General features: G+C 46.6%; 1 protein-coding gene across 3 annotated transcripts; it reads left to right on the forward strand.

The window, feature by feature from the left end:
• The first annotated feature begins 188 nt into the window (after positions 1–188).
• Positions 189–19,924, forward strand: PPM1K (protein phosphatase, Mg2+/Mn2+ dependent 1K). 3 transcript variants are annotated; one of them, XM_063156763.1, is made up of 8 exons: positions 189–303; positions 3,470–3,597; positions 3,755–4,263; positions 4,806–4,906; positions 12,914–13,079; positions 13,588–13,732; positions 14,565–14,699; positions 15,177–19,924. In XM_063156763.1, the coding sequence occupies exons 2-8, from the start codon at positions 3,580–3,582 to the stop codon at positions 15,306–15,308; spliced, it is 1,206 nt and encodes a 401-aa protein (XP_063012833.1). In that variant the 5' UTR covers positions 189–303; positions 3,470–3,579; the 3' UTR covers positions 15,309–19,924. The 3 variants fall into 3 exon arrangements, with proteins under 3 accessions (XP_063012833.1, XP_063012834.1, XP_063012832.1); XM_063156762.1 differs by lacking the exon at positions 189–303 and adding an exon at positions 770–849; XM_063156764.1 differs by lacking the exons at positions 189–303; positions 3,470–3,597 and adding an exon at positions 767–849.
• Positions 19,925–21,062: the final 1,138 nt, after the last annotated feature.

Below are 21,062 nucleotides of genomic sequence, written 5' to 3' on the forward strand. Positions count from 1 at the left end.
TCATGGAAACAGCTGCCTCAGAGCAGCACACAAAACCGTGCTTTAAATCTTTTGGATATTTGATGCATAAAGGCATCACTGCTGCTTCCAGAGGCCTCTTGGCAGCCTGTGGGCAGCAGCTGCAGGCACAGCCTGGCTGTCCCGGCCCTCGGGCTTCCACCTGCCGAACCCAGGCCTGGAAGGAGGCTGGAGCCAGGTGGGGGCCGGGCTCCTCTCCCGGGACGAGAGGACACGGCCTAAAGCTGCGCCAGGAGAGGGTTGGGCTGGATCTGTGCAGGGCCAGAAGTGTGTCTCTCTAACTCAGTAAGTTCCGTGATTCTGTGAAATTAGGGGGAATTCGATCGCAGAAAGGGTGATTAGACATTGGAATGGGCTGCCCAGGGAGGTGATGGAGCCACCCTCTCTGGACGTATCCAAGGAAAGACTGGGTGCGGTTGGACTCAATGATCTCTGCGGTCTTTTCCAGCCTAAGCGATTCTGTGATTCTGTGAAGCCGGGGGCTGTGCAGGGTCGCCACGGCCACGGCCACTGCCGTGTCCCTGCGCCTGGCGCGGCCCCAGGCCCGTGTGAGGGGCCGGGCAGGGTCACCCCGGCCACAGCCACTGCCGTGCTCCCGCTGCTGGCGCGGCCCCAGGCCTGTGTGAGGGGCCGGGCGCGGCCGGCGGGCGGGCCGGGGGCGGCGGGGGAGGCTCGGCCGGCGCGGCCGCCGCCGCCGGGGCCGATTGGCCGGGCGGGCTCGGCGGGCGGGGCCGGGCGACGGCGGCGGGGCCGCGCTGCAGCCTTGGCCGGGGAGGCGCCGCTCTCGCTCCGCTGAGGCGCTGCCGCCGCCGGGCCCAGGCGCGGGAGGAGGTAAGGGCCGCCCGCCCGGGGCATGGGCCGGGGGCGAGGGAGGGTGAGGGGCCGCGCTTGCAAGCGTTTCCTTCTTTTGCCCCTTCTGCTCGCTCCGCTCTCCCTTCTCCTTCAGCCGTGGCTGCTGGGCGGGAAAGGCCGCGGCGGGGTTGGGAATGTCAGGGAGCCGGGCAGGCACATCACGGAGCGGGGCTGGGCACGGCTGGCGCTCCGCAGGGGCTGCCGCCGAACGCCGCAGCTTTGATATGCACGGAATAAACGCGGTCTGTGGCAATTCGTGATACGCAAACTGCAGCAGAGACACCTTTAAATTGCTGCTGTCCGGGTCCAGTTTGCTGTCCGGGCAGGGAGGCGTGTCACGGATTAAAAAAAATAAAACCAAACAACAAAACAACAACGCACCTGCTTTATGGCGAGCTTAACAGCCAGAACCGTACGGTCCTGCCCACATCCGTGGGGCTGGGAATGCACGGGAGGCAAGTGCACTTGGAGTTGTACATTCCTTTTCACATACGTCGGATCCCCTGGGGCTGCAGGCATGCCTTCACTTTCTTCCGGGTTTCCTTTTCTTCCCCTTTGCTTCTGGCAGCCTGGAAAATTTCCATCTTCCGAGGAGCAGGCAGCCTGTAAAACCACAGTTTTAATCACCTCATCCCGCTTTAAGTGCTGTGCTTCCCTGCCTGTCTGTAGGAACTGCTTCCCTCCAGGAAAACGTGGACAGATGAACAGGATCAGACGGAGCACCTCAAAGCACATTTCTATCTAGAACTGTCCATCTTGCACTTTGTCTCTCACACCTGTGCCCCCCTTTTCATTTCCTCGGTCTTGTTTTGCCCAGATTTGTCTGCCCGGTGTTTGCAGGCATACCAGCTGGGAAAGCACAGACTGTTGTGTGTCCAGAGCTGTTTACATAACAAACTAAAAGAGCAGGTTCCTACTTCTGTCTTGCAGAGACATTTGGAAGGCAAAACTATCGTCACTATTTTTACTTGCCTGGTGAGAGTTGAATTTGATAGGGAACAAATGCATTAATTAGCTTGTGAGTTTGGATTGATCCTCTGATTCATGCTGTGGATACAGGGTAGTCTAAATATAGCAAGCATTTCATGTTCTCTTCTCAAGCCGACAGAAGTGAAAGCGAGCGTGGGTTTTGCTAATTGACAGGCTTTTAGTTTGGGCCTGCTGTGCTTCACAGAAGGAAGTTAACCTGCTGCTGTGCAAGTCAAGGATAGCATGAAAGAAAAAGCAGCTCCAGAAAGTAAACCAGGTTTTAAATACCTGTAAGTATGCTAAAATAAGGGTGTGATATTGCAATCACCCTGCAGTAGAATGGAAAATCCAAAGATTTCAAGAAGTTCCATATTCAACTGATGCAACAGCAGTGATTTCCAGAACATTCAGCCTTTTATCAAGCCAACAATTAACCTCTAAGTGCTAAGTAAAGAAACCTTTCCTCTTTTCATGCAACCTAAGAATTGCATGAAAGATAAGCCCACAGCATCTGAAGCAACATGCCTTGAGCTAGGAACAACACGTATATTGAAGGCCTTCTGAAAGGTCTGTCACTGCCATTTTCTACTAAAGCAACCCATTACTAATTTACCTTTGATTGCATGTTTTTTGTGAGGACAGAGATTTTTATCTAGCAACCTAAAAACATAGTTTTAACAAATATTTCAGATGTAGAGATGCAGTTGTGATTGGCTTGGGCAGAGGACAACAGCAAGGCACTCCAGCCCAGAATTAAAGTGTCTCTGGGGTACCAGTGCTGCTCTTTGCTGCTCAATTACATCAGATCACCCAAATTATTATTACACTCTAATAATAATAATAATTTTTTTTTTCATTCACCATAAGCCTGGGTATATTTAGATCTTTTGTTGTCATATAATACTTCTCACTCATAATTTTGCCCTTAGCAAACTTTTATGTAATTAAATTAGAAATTCCTCACTGGGCTTATATCTTTAGTGTGGTTAGTTACAGTGATCTGTGTGGTCCAGTTTGAATTACTCCATTGCAAGCACATGTAATTATTACAAACTGCATCCTTGGACTTGGGTGAAGTTGGGTGTTACTCTACAAAAGATCAGATAATCCAATCTTTCTGCACTTTTCAGCATGCTAGGTGAGTCATCCTTAGTGAATTTTTGTCTGTGCTGAGCCAAGTGGTGTGTTTGAATTTATCTGGGCTGGAAAAGAGATCTGAGAAGCCAGTAGAAGGTCTTGTCTGCCTGTGTCAGCCCATTTCAGGGTTAGGAGGGAGAGAGCCTCAAGCCAGACAAAACAGCAAATAGCTGCAGGGGGTTTTTTGAGGGGAAAGTTTGTATGTACAGTTGTGGATGTCCATGGATACACTCTTAGTAATCATTATCAGAATTTTTTTAAAAAATCACAATTAACTTAACAGCTCTGTTAAAAAGTATTATTCAGGATCTCCATAAATGTGACAGAAACAAATATCACATACAGATTAAAAATTTAAAATCTAAGCATATATATTTTTCCTCCCTTTCCCCTAGGAGTCACAGTGCAGATATCTCAGCTGGGGTTTGCAGACCATGCGTGATAAGCTCATTTTCTCAACCTTATCTCATATTTTCACATATTCATATTTTAGTACTGTCGTCACTCCCATTTGCTCCATCTCCACCCCTTTGGAAGCTCGGGCTGTCGTTCTGCAGGGGCAGCAGAAGCGCCTCCCTGGCTGTGTGCGCAGAGCTGGGCTGGATGTGGGATAGTTTCCCGGTGAGTCACGCACATCCCGCTGCAGTGGCTCCCAGGGCGTGCTGCGCTCCGCACGCTTAGCGGGCTCTCAGGGTGACATTGTTTCCTGAATGATGCAACTGAAAATTCCCTTTCCCGTGCTGCTTGTTTCCTGATCGATTCTCCCTCATTCTCTAAGGCATTTAAGCAGCTGCGCACCTTTTGCTCCTGGTCCCTTTTCCCCGGCGAATCTCTGCGAAGACAAGTGATGTCCACAGCTACCCTAATTAGCTTGGTACGGAATGGAGGGTTCCAGGTGAGAAGGAGAGCCGCGCTCACGTCCCGGCTGCTGCAGGACGAGAAGCGCCCCGCAGCCGCCTGCTCCATCTCCACCTGCGAGCGCCGCGCCTCCCGCTTCGACCCCGACGGCAGCGGGCGGCCCACCACATGGGACACCTTCGGCATCTGGGACAACCGCATCGATGAACCCATTCTCCTCCCACCCAGCATTAAGTACGGCAAGCCCATCCCAAAGGTGAGCCTGAGCAACGTGGGCTGCGCCAGCCACATCGGGAAGCGAAAGGAAAATGAGGACCGGTTCGATTACGCTCAGCTGACAGAGGATATCCTGTACTTCGCGGTGTACGATGGGCACGGCGGAGCGGCGGCTGCAGACTTCTGTCATAAGTACATGGAAAAATATATTAAGTAAGTGCTCATCAAGGCAATGTGTGTCAAATAAATTACAACCGAGATTCCTTCTTTCATGGGCTGTACATTGTAGCTAAAACTCCCAGGTTATGTAGCCGCCTGTCCTTATGGGACGGCAGGAGCGCTGGGTGGAACAGACATGCTATGAATGACTTAATGCATTAGTGCCTGCCCCATTAGGCAAGCCCAAAACTGCAGGAGACAAAAGCACAATTGTGTCCCTGTCCAGGAAAGGTCTTGGAACACAGGGAGAGTGTGGACTGTTTTCACACAGGCTCTCTGTAATTGTTGACCTGTGGTTTGCTTACACTCTTTTGTAGCTATCATATCCCTGAATGCTGGATAAGGAACTTAGATATTTCCAAAATTGGAGGATTATGCTTTCAGTGCACACAGTTAGTAAAATCACATTACCTTTCCACTCAGGTCCAGCATGATTCACTGGGTGCAGGGAGGAGATAAGACTGCGAAACAGATTGATCAGGATGTCTATTTCTTGGAAAGAAGTTTAATTTCTTTGTTTACTTGCTTGCTTCCAGGGAATTTCTTGCTGAGGAGGAGAACTTGGAAAATGTTTTGAGCAAGGCTTTTGTAGAAATAAACAAAGCATATGAAAGGCATGCTAATGTCTCTGCTGATGGTAGGTAAAAAAAAATTCTACTCATATAAATGTGGAGAATAAAGTTTGTTTTATTTGCTCAGTAGTTTTGCAGTAAAATGTCCAGAAGACTGGCTTGAAAACAATTTTACTAAAGTTTGTTTTATTTGCTCAGTAGTTTTGCAGTAAAATGTCCAGAAGACTGGCTTGAAAACAATTTTACTTAACACAGGATTTTGCTCTGGTCACTTACTGCAAATAAAACAATTATGCTTTACCTCCTACAAATGAAATAACTACTGTAAGTCTCAGTCAAATTTACTGGAGGAGTTATGAATCTGAATGTTAGCATAATCATCAATGAATTTCTCTTAATGTGATTCTAAAAAGGATTATGTTTTTCAAGGTAGCAAAGAGTGATTTAGATTTGCAAGGACCATAATTTTACTGGTAAGAAATGTGGAGAGGGGTGTTTTTGATTCTCTTTTTTTAAAAATTATTTTAGGAGTGTGGAGGTGGGTGCTTTTATATGTTTGCTTTAAAGCTGTGAGTCCCGTGGATTAAAAGCAACAGTGTCAAAGTTCCCCTTCCTAACTTGGCTGCTGCACCTGAGGAGGAACATAAGCCAAAATTAATGCAATCCATATTGCTTCTGTACAAACAGAATCACAGGAGTAGCTGAGTGGGAAAGGGAAAAAAGCAGTGAAGAGGAAAACAAGTTTGGCCGTGGTAAGGCTGTGGTAAAGCTGGTACCAGCTCTTTTAGACTCCCATTTAATCCTGGCTGTTAATGAAGTTCTTGTATATGTGTCTAGAGACTAAATACCTCTGAAGTTGCAGTTGCAGCAAGCAGAGCTTATAGCAAGTAACATAGGAAGGGAGATAGAAATCCCTGTTCCAGTTCTGTCACAGGAGCTTTCTCAGGTATGAGATACAATTTTGAGAGTCAGTTTAGCCAGTTTTAAAAAGAAAACCCCAAACAAACCCAACTAAAAAAAACCCAAAAAACAAACACCTACCCACAACAGAAAAAAACCCAAACAAAATCCCCTACAAACAACCAAACAAAAAACTTGTCCCCATGGTGGTGCACGCACTGGTAAAACAGCTGAGGTTTTACCACAAGAACAGAAACTGTAAAAGTCTTCTCTCCAAGAAAGACTGGAAACCAAGAAACCCTGTATGGACTGAAGGGATACTGGATTCTCAAGCTGCTTTTCTGAAGCATTGTTGAGTACAATCAAGTAATGGAGTGGCTTTCTGCACTTCAATTGCTAGATGAATCTAGGTAGGCTCAAATGCAGATCGGGTAGCCTGACTACTGCAGCACTGCCTCTTACCTTAGCCTGCATCAAGGATTGGGAAAAAGTCTTAAGCCCTGAGATGCAGCCCTTAAAAAAGGAGGATCAGATCTATAAAGGTAATTTTCCCATTGCATTTCATGTTGTAAAAAAGACCAGAGTTAATTTTGACCTATGCGCTGAGTTTTAGCTGAGCTCTTGAGAGACATCAGCAGAGCAGATGTGCTTTTTATCCCACAGCCTCTTTGCAAATGTATTTTCTTACCAATCCAAATCCAAGGCATATTTGAGTACAAGTTTGTGTGCTTCCCTTGATCAGGCCATTTCATTTTCAGATCTAATTGTCCCCTTCCCTGCCCCTTTGTATGTAAGACAGCTCTTGGTTTGGCTCATTGCAGTGACCTCTGTGTCAGAGCAGCTCCTTGAGGAGAAGGATTGAGAACTGTACCGGATGTATTATTCTGTTTTTTCTGAAAACTATTTCAAATCATAACACTTGGTAGGTGAGACTTACAGAATTGCATAAGAACAATATTTGACAAAGTGTGCAGCAAGCAGAGCATTTTAGAACTGCTTGTAGGATTTTTTTCATAACCAATTAACTGGTGCTGCTTAATGCCAGAAAACGTATGCGATGGTTACCAGGATACTGCACAAGCCCCCTTCATTAAAAAAGCAAAATAGAGGGTAAAAGAGTTGCCAAACATCCACAGGGGCCATGCTCTGGCAGGCACTCAGTGTTTCTCAGGCTGAGCACCTGCAAGCTCTTGCAGGAACATCAGGGATCTAAGAGAGCCCATTGTTCTTGGCTGAAAATCAAGCTCTAAGGCAAAGAATGGAGTAACAGGGTGCAAAGTCAAGTTTGGATTTCTGAACAGATTAAACTTGTCACATATCTGTTGTTAAAGTAACTCAATACTTTGTTGACTGCTTCGTGTGGATATTTCTGTTGTTGCTTATGTTTTGAAAGTTTCATAAAATTTCAGTGCTTGGCATGTGTCTGTTAGAATCCTGCTTCCAAACTAATTCAGTTTGCCTGCAAAATTTCTGATTAAGTGTGGCTATTCTGGATGTGACAGTCAATACATTTGCTAGAGTGTCTTGAAGTTGGTGGTTGATTGTGTAACTTGGTGTATCTGGGTTACACTGGAAGCTCCCCAAGACTGACTCCTTTTGAAACCTGGCCATAGCTGAGGAAATGCAAAATAATAGCTTTGACTTGTTCCAGCAGATGACTCTTCCAGGACTCACTCCTTTCACTGTGTCTGCAAAAAAAAAAAACCAGTGCACATTAAGGATGTCCAGCTCTTTACTAACACACAGCCAGCTCTAAAACTTGTACCTGGGTGTTTGAAGGAAACTAAACCCTGGGACAAATCCCTGTAGCCAGAATGGCAGGTTTGAGGCATTGCTTATAGTACTATTTAAGGAGTAAGACCTTACATAAGGCATAAATTTAACAGGACTAGAGAGGTTCCTTGTTGGGGGACCCCAGCTATGTCTTCAAGGGCATGGCCCTCTGTAGGTCACTTAACAATGATACAGTATTTGAAATGATTGATAGAAAATACATAGCATGGTAGCTCCTGTGAGCTTTCAATAATAGAAATGGTTTATGTGTGTGTTCCAGGCACTGCTGCTGTGTCTGGCATGCAGTTCACCAGTGCTATTGCCAGCTGTATTGGCCTGCTGGGGCCTGCTCCAGTAACCCCTCTGACAGTGACCTATACCTGCTGTTTCACACCAAAGCATAACAAACTTGCTGTAGGCAGGTCTGGGATAATCTCTGCTCTGCCTGAATCCTGTGTAATCATTAACAGCTTAGAACCCTGAAGCTTGGTGTTTGATACCTCTTCAAAAATGTGTTTTCATTCACATCCATGCATTTAAATACAGGCCAGTCACTTTCAAATCACTGCTGAAGTTAGGTATAGAACATAAAGGAAGCTCACATCCAACAAATGACATTATCCATGGCCCCAGAGATGAGCAGAGATTTCTGCTATTTTTTACCAGCCATAAAAACTAAAACGTAAAGGCTGAAAAGCTTTGCTCAGCAAGGATAGAAATAAGAAATTAAATTCTTTGCTTGAGGAAATTTGAGCATTTCCCTGAAGAAATGTGAGACAAAGCCTTTCTTGGCCTACTGGAAACCTACCAGGTATTGTTACTGCTTCTGTTCACTGTGAGCCAGAGAAAACAAGAGGGAGTTTGTCCATCAACCTCCACATTCAGTGCATCCAACTCTAATCACATTGGCCACTCACATCTGGAATAGCCATCTTGTTAAAACATAACCAGGTATTAACTTGTCTACCCATGTTTGAAAGCATTCTTACTGTTGAATCTTATTATGCTGACAAACAGCTAAAATTATTTTAAAGTAATTCTATTTTTAAAGTAATGTTTGTTTTGTTGGGCTTTTTTTAAAGTTACTGTTCAAAAATGATTTTCATTTCTTTAAATATGTTAACCTGCAACACTGAGGGAAAGGGAGAGCTGCAGAAATTGTACTTGAGTATTTAATAAATTTATCAGCATTGTAAAGGCAGCCTTTTTATCCAAGGGGTCTGATTATAACCTCATCAATTTAGAAGATACTAATTACAATATTAAAGGTATGTTTGTTTTGGCTATTTCCCATTAGTCAGAACAATTCATAAACTTCTATCCAGTGCCTTTAAGGTGGCCCCATTTCATTTGGCACTAGTTTGAACTCCCCATATTGGTGTAATTACCTTGAGGGAGCAGATGTTCTTCAGTGGCCACTCTTGCCATTTATGAGACAGCTGGTCCTCTAGCATTGATAAAATTCTTCATTTGATAGGTTGGTTGGTTACTTATCTCCATAGGGGAAACTAAATTTAGATTTTATTTGGGTTGAATTTAAACTGGTTTTGTCACACAGTTTTAGTGAGAAGGTGAGAACACTGGCCAGTATTTCCCCAGAAATACCAAGGCTGATTTACCAAGGCCAAGGATGCAGGTGCTTCCTACGTGACCTGCACAGGGCAGTGCAGGCAGACCTGAGAGTGACTGACTCCACCTCCTGTTCTGCAGCCCTTATTCTCACATCTCCAGTGTTGCAGGTTTATTTTGTCTGAACAAAGTCCCTGGGTGAATTTCCTATTTGCCTCTGTGTGCGTGTTATTTGTGGCAGACACTGTACCTGGTCAGCAGCTCTAGAACTGGAGGCCCTGGACACTTTAAGCTGGGCTTCAGTGGAAAAAGAGATCTGCTTAATTTTGTCCCAGGTGAAGGAGTCCAGCGGTTCCTAGCCTGGACTACTGGAAGGTTTCCACATCCTCTTTGTCACATTAGTTGAGATGACTTGCAGTAGAAGTTGTCCAGTGAGTGTTAAGAACCTATTGAAAGATCTTAGTTTTATAGTGATATTGTTAGGAAAACAAACTCTTTAATTGTTAAAACCAATACATGTGCTGATGCAACATATTTTGTGTTAAACTAGTAGCAGTTGTAGAAAAGCATTAGAAATGCAATCCCATCATCATTCCTGTGGTTTTGAGCTGTGCTAGAAATCACATAATGCTCCATCTGGCTTCATGCATGTTCTTGCATCCCTCCTCAGAGCATGAACTGGATCCAAGGAAGAGATTGCGAGCAGCATGTATTTTTTCCTAGGAGTGCTATTTAACTAATAAAGTTCAAGTCACTATGTTCATTACCACAATTCTGGACAATATATTTTTCTTTAGTACCAGCCCTTGATTTTGTGATAGCAGCTCTTGTCATTGGGAGTTTGCACTGAAAAGATGCAGATCCACCCAAATTCCAAATATTTCCAGTCTTCTGTGAATTGAAGAATGTGATTTAACTTTTCATATGTTTCTCAGCATAGTTCTAAAACCACAGAATGAAATGGGAAAGTAGCAGCAGTTCTGCATTAATTTTAATGTCTATATAAAAGGTATTTTCTGTAAAATAAACAGGTAGTTTAACATAGGTTGCTCTATTTCACTTGTTCTAACTGTTGGCTAAAACAGGTATTTTACTGGTTCTACTAAAATTTCTAATTGCACTGCTACTTTTTAATATCTTATTTTCATAATGTGCCTCGAAGTGACCCTGCACTGGGCTAGTTCTTGCTTCAGATGTGTCCTGGTTTAGGGCAAATTTGGTAGAGAACCTCCAAAGGAGGGCCCCTCCAGAAAGCAAACCCACACGTCCCCTCCCCCCAACCGGTTTGGGAAGGATTCCTCGGAGAGAAGTGGAAAGAACCTGTTTATTTAACAGGCACAGCATCCCCCAGCACACAAAATGAACAATACCAGATGACACCGCTCTGAGAAAGTTGACAAAATCAGAAAGTCTCTTTTGGGGGTGGTTGCTCTGCTCCCAGTCCCTCCGGCGCTGGGGCAGCTGCTGCAGCCGAACAGGGCAAACCCTCGGTGTTTCCCGGGTCCCAGTCCAGAGCAGGTTCGAGATGGTCACAGAAACAGGAGAGGAGAAACAGTCCAGGAAGGAGTTTGGACTGTTTAGCTAAACTAGCTAATAAGCAGAAGCCAAAGCAGAGCAGAAGCAAGAGCAGAAAGAGAGCAAGCAAAGCAGCAAGCCAAAAGCAAGAAGCCAAAACAGCCCTATGTACTGCCCGTCTCTGTGTCCCTGATAAGAGAAACCCAAACAAAACTTTCACTCCTCAGAGACAGTCTTAAAGGCACAGAACAGATGAATGGGGATACAAGCATCATAACGTCACCCCAGGACAAGATGAGAAACAGGATGTCAGTGCCCACCAGTGCCACCAGTCAGAAGCTGCCACATCCAGTTTCCAGTGTCCCAGCCTGCATGGCCCTGGCACAGCCCAGGGTGTGACCATGGCCACTGACGGTCACCCCTGACCTGCTGGTTCAGCGTTCAGCTAAACCCAGTCCTGGCTGCAGTAATAATACCTGTTTTAAATACTAACACCAGCTTAACCCACCTGTTTGTGAGGGTTTGTGTTTGGGTTTTTTTGATTCATGGACTCGCTGCTTTCACTGCACAACAAGGCTCAATGCATCTTCCAGGGCTTGGTGACTTCAGTTTGCTCCCAGCCCCGTTTGACTTACAGGGTGCTGAGACCTCACAGGACTGGGGAAGGAGGCTGTAAAGATCTCACAGTTCTTGCATTTCTGTTGCTACCTGTTGGCATGTGGTCAGATTTGGGGCTGCCTGGCATTCCTTGGGGTCAAACACAAAGTCCTGTCTCAAATCTGTCCCATGTCCCCAGGGCTGCAGGACCAGAGGTAGGAGCACATGTCGTTGTAACTGATCTCAGTTGTAACTGATCTCTGCAGAAGCAGTGGTGGAAAGACAATGAAATGTTAACTGTTAGCACATGAAAGCAAGAATATAACTGGGGAGTCACATTCCTAAGCAAGCCCAAATCTCATCTCAAATTGGCTTGCTTTGAAAAACCAGAACAACTGGAAAAGCCCAGAAAGCAGGTGACCTACAGAGGCCCTTTCAAAGGAAGTTGCATTGGCTGTAGATGCAAATGTATTCCAGGCAGTAGCTGGTCCTGTCCAGATATTTTGGTATAATAGCTCAGGTTAGCAGGAGCTTTCTAGGCCTCTCTTGCTGGGTTACCTCTGCAGAACCTGCAGGAAGAGAGGATAACAACTGTAAAGTGGGACTTGCCCTTTCAAAAAGCAAAGAAAATGAGGCAAGCTGGGCATTTTTTCTGGCATTTTTTCACTGCAGATGATACAACAGATCTTTTTCCTAAAATAGGCACTTGCATTTCTCTTTTTCAAGAGTTTCTTTTTTTTCTTTTTTTTTTTTTTTTTTTTCTTTTTTATCTCCAGACCACTGTAGCAATTGAAATGAGAAGCCCTCAAATCTGCTTGCATGAGTGAATCCAGGCAGGTCCCTGGGTGCAGTCAGCCAGCCCAGCTCCCTCCCTTGCCCTGTAGAGGAGGGCAGCACCAGGGCTCTGTTTTGCCCTCTGGGCACTCACAGTGAACCCTGTCAAGTGATCCCAGCAGTGCCCCAGAGGTTCCCAGACAGCCACTGCCACCTGCACCAGTCTGCAGGCACAAGGCAAGGCTGAATCCCAGAATCCAGCTTCACCTTTGCGCTGGGACCTCCAACAAGTTCACAGGGAGCACCTTTCCCAGAAAAAGCCAGGAAGCCTGTAGGCTGAATCCCCCTCTGGGGCAAGCAGAGGGGGAGTAACAGCTCTGACAGTGACAGAAGGATGCCACAGACTGATCTACTGCTTCCCTCTGGTGGAATTACAATTACTGTAACTATAATTTATCAATTACTGTAACTATAATTTATCAATTACTATATAATTGCCTGTTTCACCACCTAAAAGAAAGAAAGAGCCATCAGCTTTATGGTGACCTACTTGTGCAGTCACTGTGCCCAGGGATAAGGACAATAACCCTGTAACTTGAGGTGAGCTCATGGGGCTGGAAAACGGCTACAAACTGAAAGGAAGCTACTGTACCTTGTACTGGTTTTATTCCACTTGCCCTGGTTGCATGGAGCCATGTTGTTGCACAGAAACACCGAAACACTTCATCCTTCCCACCTCCCCTCTCTTCCTCTCCACTCCTACATGCATGCATGTTTGCTTTTTTTTTGTGTATGTGTAAATTTAGTTTTAACTTCAAAGCAGTTACTTGCTGATTAGGTAGAGCACAAGTTGTCTTTATTTTACCAATTGAAACTGTTGCTGTTTTAAAGGACTCCACTCTTTGAGGCAGTGCTAAAACTTCTCTCTTTGATGACATTTGTAGCAACTCTGCTGAGCTCTGGGACCACTGCAACAGTGGCTCTGCTCCGAGATGGAATTGAGCTGGTTGTGGCAAGCGTGGGAGACAGCCGTGCTCTGCTGTGCCGGAAAGGAAAGCCCGTGAAACTCACCATTGACCACACTCCAGAGAGAAAGGAGGAGAAGGAGAGGTACCTGCAGGCTGATGATGTGGCTTCCTGAGCACAATGGACAGCAGAAGTCCAACTGCTGCTGGGTTGGGCCATAAAGAAAGCAGAGTTGGACACAGAGCCCTTAGACCGCTCTGAGCTGGCAGTAAGCTCCAGCCACTGGGTCCCGTTTAGAGGACCAGGGATGTGGAAAGACCTCCATGAGCATAAGATCTCAGCAGTAAGATCAGCATCACTGAAATTCAGAACAGAGCTCTGACCACAAGGTTTAGACTTGTGCAAAAGTGCCAAGTTAGAACCAACTCAGAACCTGAGAAAATGCACTGTGGTTCCCAGGTCAGGACTCAGCCCACCAAGACACATCACTTCCATAGAGCCCTTCAAACAGATAAAGCCAACCCTCAGCCCCCAGCATAGGCTCTCCATACATCATTCCTCATTCTAGCTACTGACAGAAATAGAGGATAGAGATAGGGGTAATGGTGTGAAGCAGTAACTCATTTGCTTTTTCTTTTGTGCTTCTGGACAGGATTAAGAAGTGTGGTGGCTTCATTTCCTGGAACAGCTTGGGACAGCCTCATGTGAATGGTAGACTTGCAATGACGCGGAGCATAGGAGATTTGGATCTTAAAAACAGTGGTGTGATAGCCCAGCCAGAAACAAAAAGGGTTCAGGTAAAAGAAGGTCTGGTTTACAGGGACAGCAGCACTTGGACCAAGGGCTTCATAGGTATTTGATGCAGTGGTGCTACCCACACAACACAAGCCCAGGTGAAGCCTGATGGCCATGCATTGTTTTTTACTGAAATAACCAGAGAACAACTCTCATTAAGTTGTTTCAGATTAACACTAACAGGGCAGAAAGGAATCTGGTACTAAATTCAACCAGATCAACTTCTAAATCTCACTTCTCACAGCAAAATATATGATGAGGGAAGAAAGATAACACATGATATGTATTACAGGTGTTAGTCTGTTTGGGTCCTGTGGTCAAATGAATAATTTTGAGGCTAATGCTGGTATAAAACCATCACTGAGAACTGGGTGGGATATGGATGGGCTGTCATCAAAAAATTAGAATGTAGAGAGATTTGCACAGTTGAGAGGAAGAGGGGGAGCAGGAAACGACAGCTGCATGTATCTTACTGTGGCTCTATAGTCATCTAGAAAACAAACACTCAGAAGGTATTCAACCTCCACTTTGGCAGGAAGCTCTCCTGTCAATTCATATTCTGTTTGTTACTTTTCCTCAATGCACCTCCCAGGGCCCCAAGAACTTCCACTGGTTTGGTCCCAATAGAGTGCCACCCACAAGGGGTTTAGGGAGATGACTGCAGTGTTATCATGTCTTCCTTGAAACCCTCAGCTTCAGGAGACATTTTGCAGGAGAGCACACAGCACCCCAAGAAAATAAAAAAGTGTTTTGCAAGAGTGTAAAACCATGGGGGCTGTTGCCTTGCCCTGCAGCACTCACCCAGGTCATGCACCCCTTGTGCCTCTGTTGCAGCTGCAGCACGCAGACGACAGCTTCCTAGTGCTGACCACCGACGGCATCAACTTCATAGTGAACAGCCAGGAGATCTGCAACTTCATCAGCCAGTGCCATGACCCTGCTGAGGCTGCCCACGTGGTCACTGAGCAGGTAATGCCAGCGCTGCTCTGGCCACCAAGGGCTCCTGCTTGGGCTGGTTTGGCTTAAAAAACTAGAGTTTTGTTTATACAGTACCACACATTAAATTAAATTGAATGGTGCTGGCTGAGACATTCACCATTCCTGCTGGCCAGCCTTTTCCTTGCCCTGGGTCTTGCCACATCCTTGCCAGGCATCATTCAATGAGCTTGTTTAGCTCACTGCCCACTGAACTGCACGGGATTGTAACTGCAGCTTCTGCCTGTGCTGAAAATGTCACTGTCATAGACAGAAATGGCCAGTTTCTGACCATGGTTCTGGATGGTAGCAAATCCTATGGGAAGCTCTGGGGCATATCAGAATGGAGGATAAGGGCTGGGAAGGGGCAAGGGAGTCTCTGGCCTCAGGGTGTGCTGTCCCGGGTGAAGCCAGACATTGTTTCCCTTTCCAAGCGAGACCCCGATGCTGACACTTTGTTTCTGCTCTCAGGCAGTGCAGTTTGGCACTGAAGACAACAGCACAGTTGTCATAGTGCCATTTGGAGCTTGGGGCAAGTACAAGAACGGGGACATTACCTTCTCCTTCAGCCGCAGCTTCGCTTCCAGCGGGAGGTGGGCATGAAGACAAGGGCACAGCGATCCCTTCCTGCCATCACCTGGACACAGTGTGCTACAGGAGAACACCTCCATCTGTTCCTAGGCTGACTCAGTGTCTTGTCCATCTCTTCTGTTCCCAGTGTTAGAAGATGCCACTGCTCCCTTGGTGCGTAGTGCCCGTTGTTGCTTACGGCTGACCGTGTCTCGCTGCTTGCGTCATTCCCGGCAGCGTCCTGGGTTTGTCGCCCCAGCAGCTCCACACATCACTTTGTTCACACAGACGAGGTTCTGGGCTTTCACCTGAGGCTGGAGGGGGTGCACAGTCATTTCATGCCTACCTGTACTCCTCAGGACCCTCAGCTCCCTGGCAGCTGGGTCCCTGAGCCACATGCTGGCTTCCTTGTCCGATAAAACACGGGGGAACAAACGCACAATGTTCTTAGGTAGACAGAAAGAGGGTTTGTTTTCTTCTTCTGCTGCAGCCACCTGAAACTCCCCTGTGCTCCAGGAGAAGTGGGTGAAAAATAAAGGAGAAGTTTTAGAATGTTTAGGTTCTATGCCAGTGGCATTTGGTGTAGCTGTACAAGTTCCTGAGACAGTGCTGCTTTGTGCTCTCACTGCCAGCATCTGTGATCCTCTAGCTCCAAGGAGACAGACCAGGCTGGAGCCATGTGCTGTTGGACAGATGGGAACCTTTCTCCATTGGGTCCAAAGCCTGTGCAGTCTCTGTGGACCATGCAGCAGCCCCTTGCACTGTCTTCTCTTTGCTGTCAGTGCCTGACAGAAGCACACAGGAGGGAAAAAGACGCACAGTTTTGATATCCAGAGACTTATCAACTTGAATTTTTTTTTTTTTTTTTTAAATAAAGAAAATAAGCTAATTTCAAAGAGTTTACTCCTCAAGATCTGGTGCTTAACACAGTTTATTTCTTCATACATACATGAGGATTTTCCTGCCCTCTGCTGAAGTTGTCTTAGTTGTGATCTCTCACGTCTCTTCATGGTACACAAGGAGGTATAAATTGCCCCAAACTAGCTAAAGAAAGGAGAGAGCATTGTAACAATGTAAGGTAATTTTTGTAAGTTTTGGGTGTTGTTTCTAGTAGATATCAGATATTCAGATACCAGAAAGGAATATTATCCTTAAAGGAAGTGTTTCCACTTCGCTTCTTGGAGGGGAATCTGTATCCAGTGAACATGATGGGGGACCAGAGCTCTGATCCAGCTCATATCACTGCTGTGACATGGACTGCAGGTGACATGTTGGCACATCTGTTCCTGGTGTGCCTCATTCAGACCTCTTCCTTCCTCTACTCCATGTCAGCTGTCAGCTCCTGTGGCAGTGAAATATGGACAGAGAAGAATTGGTCTTTTCTCAGACTTGCCACAGTATTTTTCCTTCTATGGATGCTTCCAATAGCACAATGGTAAAAACAAAACAAAATGAAAGAGAAGTTGCCTGATGTTAAATCACCTTGTGAAAAAAAGAAAAAGAATTCTGAGGTGCCTGGACTGATTCTGGTTTTCCATTGTGAAGTACATATCTTTATTACTTTTATCCCTTTCCTTTAATCCAGGGTTAGCCCTTAGGCAGCCAGTCCATTAGTTTTTCCTTGCCTGTGGTGGAAGGCCCAGCAGCACCAGCAGAGCACTGTGTGGTACTGACAGCATTAAGCACTGGGTGTGCAGAGTGCCCTGGGTTTGTCTGTGCCATCACTTGGTGTGGTGAGCACAGTGCACTTATTTGGGTTGTGACTGCAGTGGTGTGTGTAAATCTCTGCTGTACTGGGTGCTGGTGCCCAGGCCTGTGTAGTGAGCACACCACTGGTTTACAATCCTAATTCCCTCTCTCTCCTCAGATTTTCCCCAGTCTGGGTTCAGTGTTCACCTGAGGTCAGGATAGTTGCTGTTGGGGATTTTTATTTCTCCTAACAGCACAGTTGTCTTCTTGGGGGAAGGATCCATCCATAACTTTGAAATTTTACCAAGGAAGGGATAGGACAAAGCTCTGTGAAGCAGAGGATGATTAGATTCTGATGCATTGGTGGTTGCTATTGCTGCTTCTCTACTATCACAGAAACACTTGGATTGGGAAGGACTCTTGGGCACCATCTCACCTCCAGTCCTTTCTATTGGATCCATTGCTTTGTCCAGTTTCTTTTCCACTCCTGGGGCAATTCCTGTCATTCCTGCTGTTGTTTGAGCCCTGCCCCAAGCCCAGCCCTCTCAGAGCACTGGACTGAGGCTCAGTAGGCACAGGCCAGGCCCCAGTGTGGGGCAAAGGCTGCTGGTTTTCACTGGGGTGGGCAAGGAACCCCTCCATCAGGTGACACACCACTTTGCCAGGGTTGGAGCCCGTTCAGGTGTAAAGTCCCAGGCTCTGGGTGGTGATACCTGTGCTAGGAACCTGCCCAAATCCTTGCACACACCCTGCCAGCCAGGGAACAGCTGCCTCAGGGTGCATTTCAGTGTTGCCTCACCCAGAAATCTTCTCTTGTACCATGATGACACCAGATTCCACCAACCCCGTGATGTGCCAACAGTGTCAGGAGCATTAGCAGCTCATGTAAGCATGAACAAGGACCCCTGGACCCTGCACAATCATCCACACCAATCCAGAGCGAGGAGAGAGAGATGTATTCCCTCATCCTCTTGTGGAGACAAGACAGTTCCTGCAGCTCAGCAAGGCCATCCGTGCCAGGACACAGCCCAGAGCCATTGTTTGTACAAACACATTCCCAGCTTCAGCCTTATAGAGGATAAGCAGTGCAGCCAGCAAACTCCCTGACTCCCACAGGAGCTTGTGGCTGCTGCAGCAATAACACACTGCATACAAAGCTGCCATTGTCTGTGCCCCTTGTTAGGTGCCAAAAAGGACCATGGAAGATGAACCTTGGCTGAACATCAGCTGCCCAAGCTGCTCTTGTCACTCCCCCTCACAGCAAAATGGGGTCTGGAGGCAGAAAATAAAATGAAAATACCCCAAAACCTGGTCAAGATAAAGATAATTAATAAAGAGTGTTACCAGCCCCTTTTCAGGTGCCAATACACAGCCCAGCATTGTGAGGGTGCTGTGGGGAGAGGAGCTCCATCCCAGCCAGGCCCAATGAACACTTTAGGTTTTCCGTCTGGTCACTAGGCCTCCTGCAGCCCAAGGCAGCTCTGCAAGCAACAGCTCCACTGTACCCCCCCAGGGACTGGCAGGATCCTCCTGCACAGCAGAGCTCCTTCAGCTTGAGGACAGAGAGCAAATTGTTCTAAAACCACAGCTGCCTGCCAGAGAGGTTTATTATTCCAGGACCGTGAAGGATGTTACACTTTGAATGAAACAAAACGGAATGTTTGCTCTCTAGCTCACTGTCTTTGTTGTGCATCTGAAGTTACAACAAAAAGAGTATTTTTGTTTATGACAGACTGAACCAAACATTAGGGGTGACCTCCTGAGCAAGCTGTAAAAAATGTTCACTTTTTTCTACTTTTTAGGGGATGGATTCTGAAATCCAATGGATTTGGTATGAATATTTTCCTGCCTGAACATGGCCCCTGGAGCAGTGGAATCTCTCTCTGTACAGGCACTGTAGGAGGGTGGGCTGTGGGTGCAGAAAGGCAAAAATGCTGTCCAGCTAAGTATTCATTTTTACTGTGAGGATATGGAAGGCATGGGGGTGGCCTCATGTTGCTGGATTTACCAGGAGAGGTGTTGAGGCTGCAAATGGATTTCCAACTTCAGTCTCCCCGCCACTTGCAAGGATGGGGGTTTCATGCTTTATAGAGGGAACTCCCAAAAAAGTCATTTGCAGCCTGGATTTAGGAGAGCTGGTCTCTCTGGATGATGAACGTAGCACAGGAGACTGAAGTGGGGCAGAGATACAGTAATTAACTGAATATAGGCCTTCATGACAGTTAGTCCCTTTGGGCTGAAACGCTTAGGGCTGGAGAATAATCCTGGAGCATCTGAAAATGGGGGTGTGGAGAGAAATCAGCAATATCACTGCTTTTTACATATTTGGAAATTGAGAGGAGTTTAGACTCACCGCAGGATTTCTGCTGCGTTCCCTGGGATCAGGGTTCCATGAGCCACATTTTCTGTCCCAGGTGGTGGATATGCAGTGGTCAGAGACATTGGGATTCTTGGCTAAGTGAGAAGCACAAAACAACAGCTATGAGTGAAACTGGTTTAATAATAATTTATTTTAAAAAACCTTCAGTTGGGCATGGCCAAGTCATTGCTCACTCACCCAAGAAGACAAATGTGCAGTACAAGAACACTCTGGGCATTCCTTGGTTCCAAACTGCTGTTCTGAATGCAGAGATACCCATCAGGTGCCCTCTCGACCCGGGATATGGAGTGCTTGGGCAGTGGTGCCTGTCATAACTTTCTTACAGACTTAAGTGCAATTGTGCACATTTATACATGCTTTGCCTTGGGGCTGTGTGTAATTTCTGTGGTTTGATGTTTATCTTTGGTGTAATTAGTGTTTGAATTTCATCTACTATGAAATTTTATAGAGGTGCCCATGTTGCTTTTTTTTTTTCTTTAAAAATGTTTTTTCATCTTCATAAACTCAAAGCTACAGTAGAGCAGCTAAGTCTGTACTGGAATGCTTACCAGATCTTTCAATAAAGAATTGGCTTCTAGAAGTTGTGTCACTACAAATGGATTTTTCTTCCACCACCGCATTGCCAACAACCAGAAAAGCTGCAGCTTCTCCAGCTGTGTCACAGCTGTCCTGTCAGCCCTGGGCCTCATCCTTGCCATAAAAAAGCTTCTGATAACCAAGGCTCTGGCTACAAAGACACTCTCCCAGTGATAACCAGCGCAAAGCACCTCCTGTGCAAAGGACCTCTGGGCTGTGCTGCACCAGGATGTAATGTTCCAACTTGCTATTTCTGTCTGCCTGGGTGGCTGTCACGGTGAGCACTGCCAGCCTGTGACACAGGGCAAGTAAACAAATTGGGCCTCTGCAGGAACACAGTTTTGCTGCTGCATGAATTCAAAGCTGCTCTGTTACACTTGAAGAAACTATAAGGAAAAAGTAAGAGCCAAGGCTTTTAACTCAAAGTAGCCCTGAGATCACTGGTATTTTTAGTTAATACAGCTTTTCACAGTTGGGCTCAAACCTATTTAACTCTCTCTCCCTTGAAGGCAGCAGCCTTGACTTCAATGAGGCCTTAGCTGCCTACAGCTAAGCTCCAGCATTTCTTTTTAGGAGCAGAGTCCTTTTCTGCTCTCCTTTGTTGCCAATCCACATCTCAGCTCAGTTTGGAGCTGGATCAGCTCTTGGATATATGCACATATCCCATGGCAGTCTTGTAATCGCTGCTCACATGGGTAAATTTGGAGAGCTTGGGTGGTGTGCTGGAAAACCTGCTGGCCAACTCTGCCCTTCCACAGGACTTGGGAAATGGCTCCCAGGTTTCTCTGCAGCTGGAGCATTTATCCCGCAATGAGCATCCCTGCGAGCGGCTGCTTTGTGAGAAGAGGGCAGCGAAGCACCAGCAGCACCACGGTGGTTTCCCTCCCCAGCTTCAAGATGGTCTGGGCAGAGCAGCCAAGCTTTTAGGACAGCTTAAAGCCTCAGAGGCTGCGCCTGGGAAGGGCTGGGAACTCTTCCCAGAGCTCGTGTGAGCACCATGTCCCGCCCCTCACCCGCACGGGATTTTCATCACCGCTGCTGGGCAGAGCCTCGCTGCAGCTCCCCCCGCCTCAGCGCGGGCAGGGCAAACGCTCCCACCCAGACCTTGTCTGCTCCTGCCCGGCTCCGGCACCAGGGGATTG

Source organism: Melospiza melodia, chromosome 5, assembly GCF_035770615.1.
Source record: "Melospiza melodia melodia isolate bMelMel2 chromosome 5, bMelMel2.pri, whole genome shotgun sequence".
In the NCBI taxonomy this organism is placed as follows: domain Eukaryota; kingdom Metazoa; phylum Chordata; class Aves; order Passeriformes; family Passerellidae; genus Melospiza; species Melospiza melodia.

Coding starts and splice junctions, on each gene's coding strand:
- PPM1K (XM_063156763.1), top strand. Junction 13,733..14,564: donor CAGAAACAAAAAGGGTTCAG/GTAAAAGAAGGT, acceptor CCTCTGTTGCAG/CTGCAGCACGCAGACGACAG. Junction 14,700..15,176: donor CCCACGTGGTCACTGAGCAG/GTAATGCCAGCG, acceptor TTCTGCTCTCAG/GCAGTGCAGTTTGGCACTGA.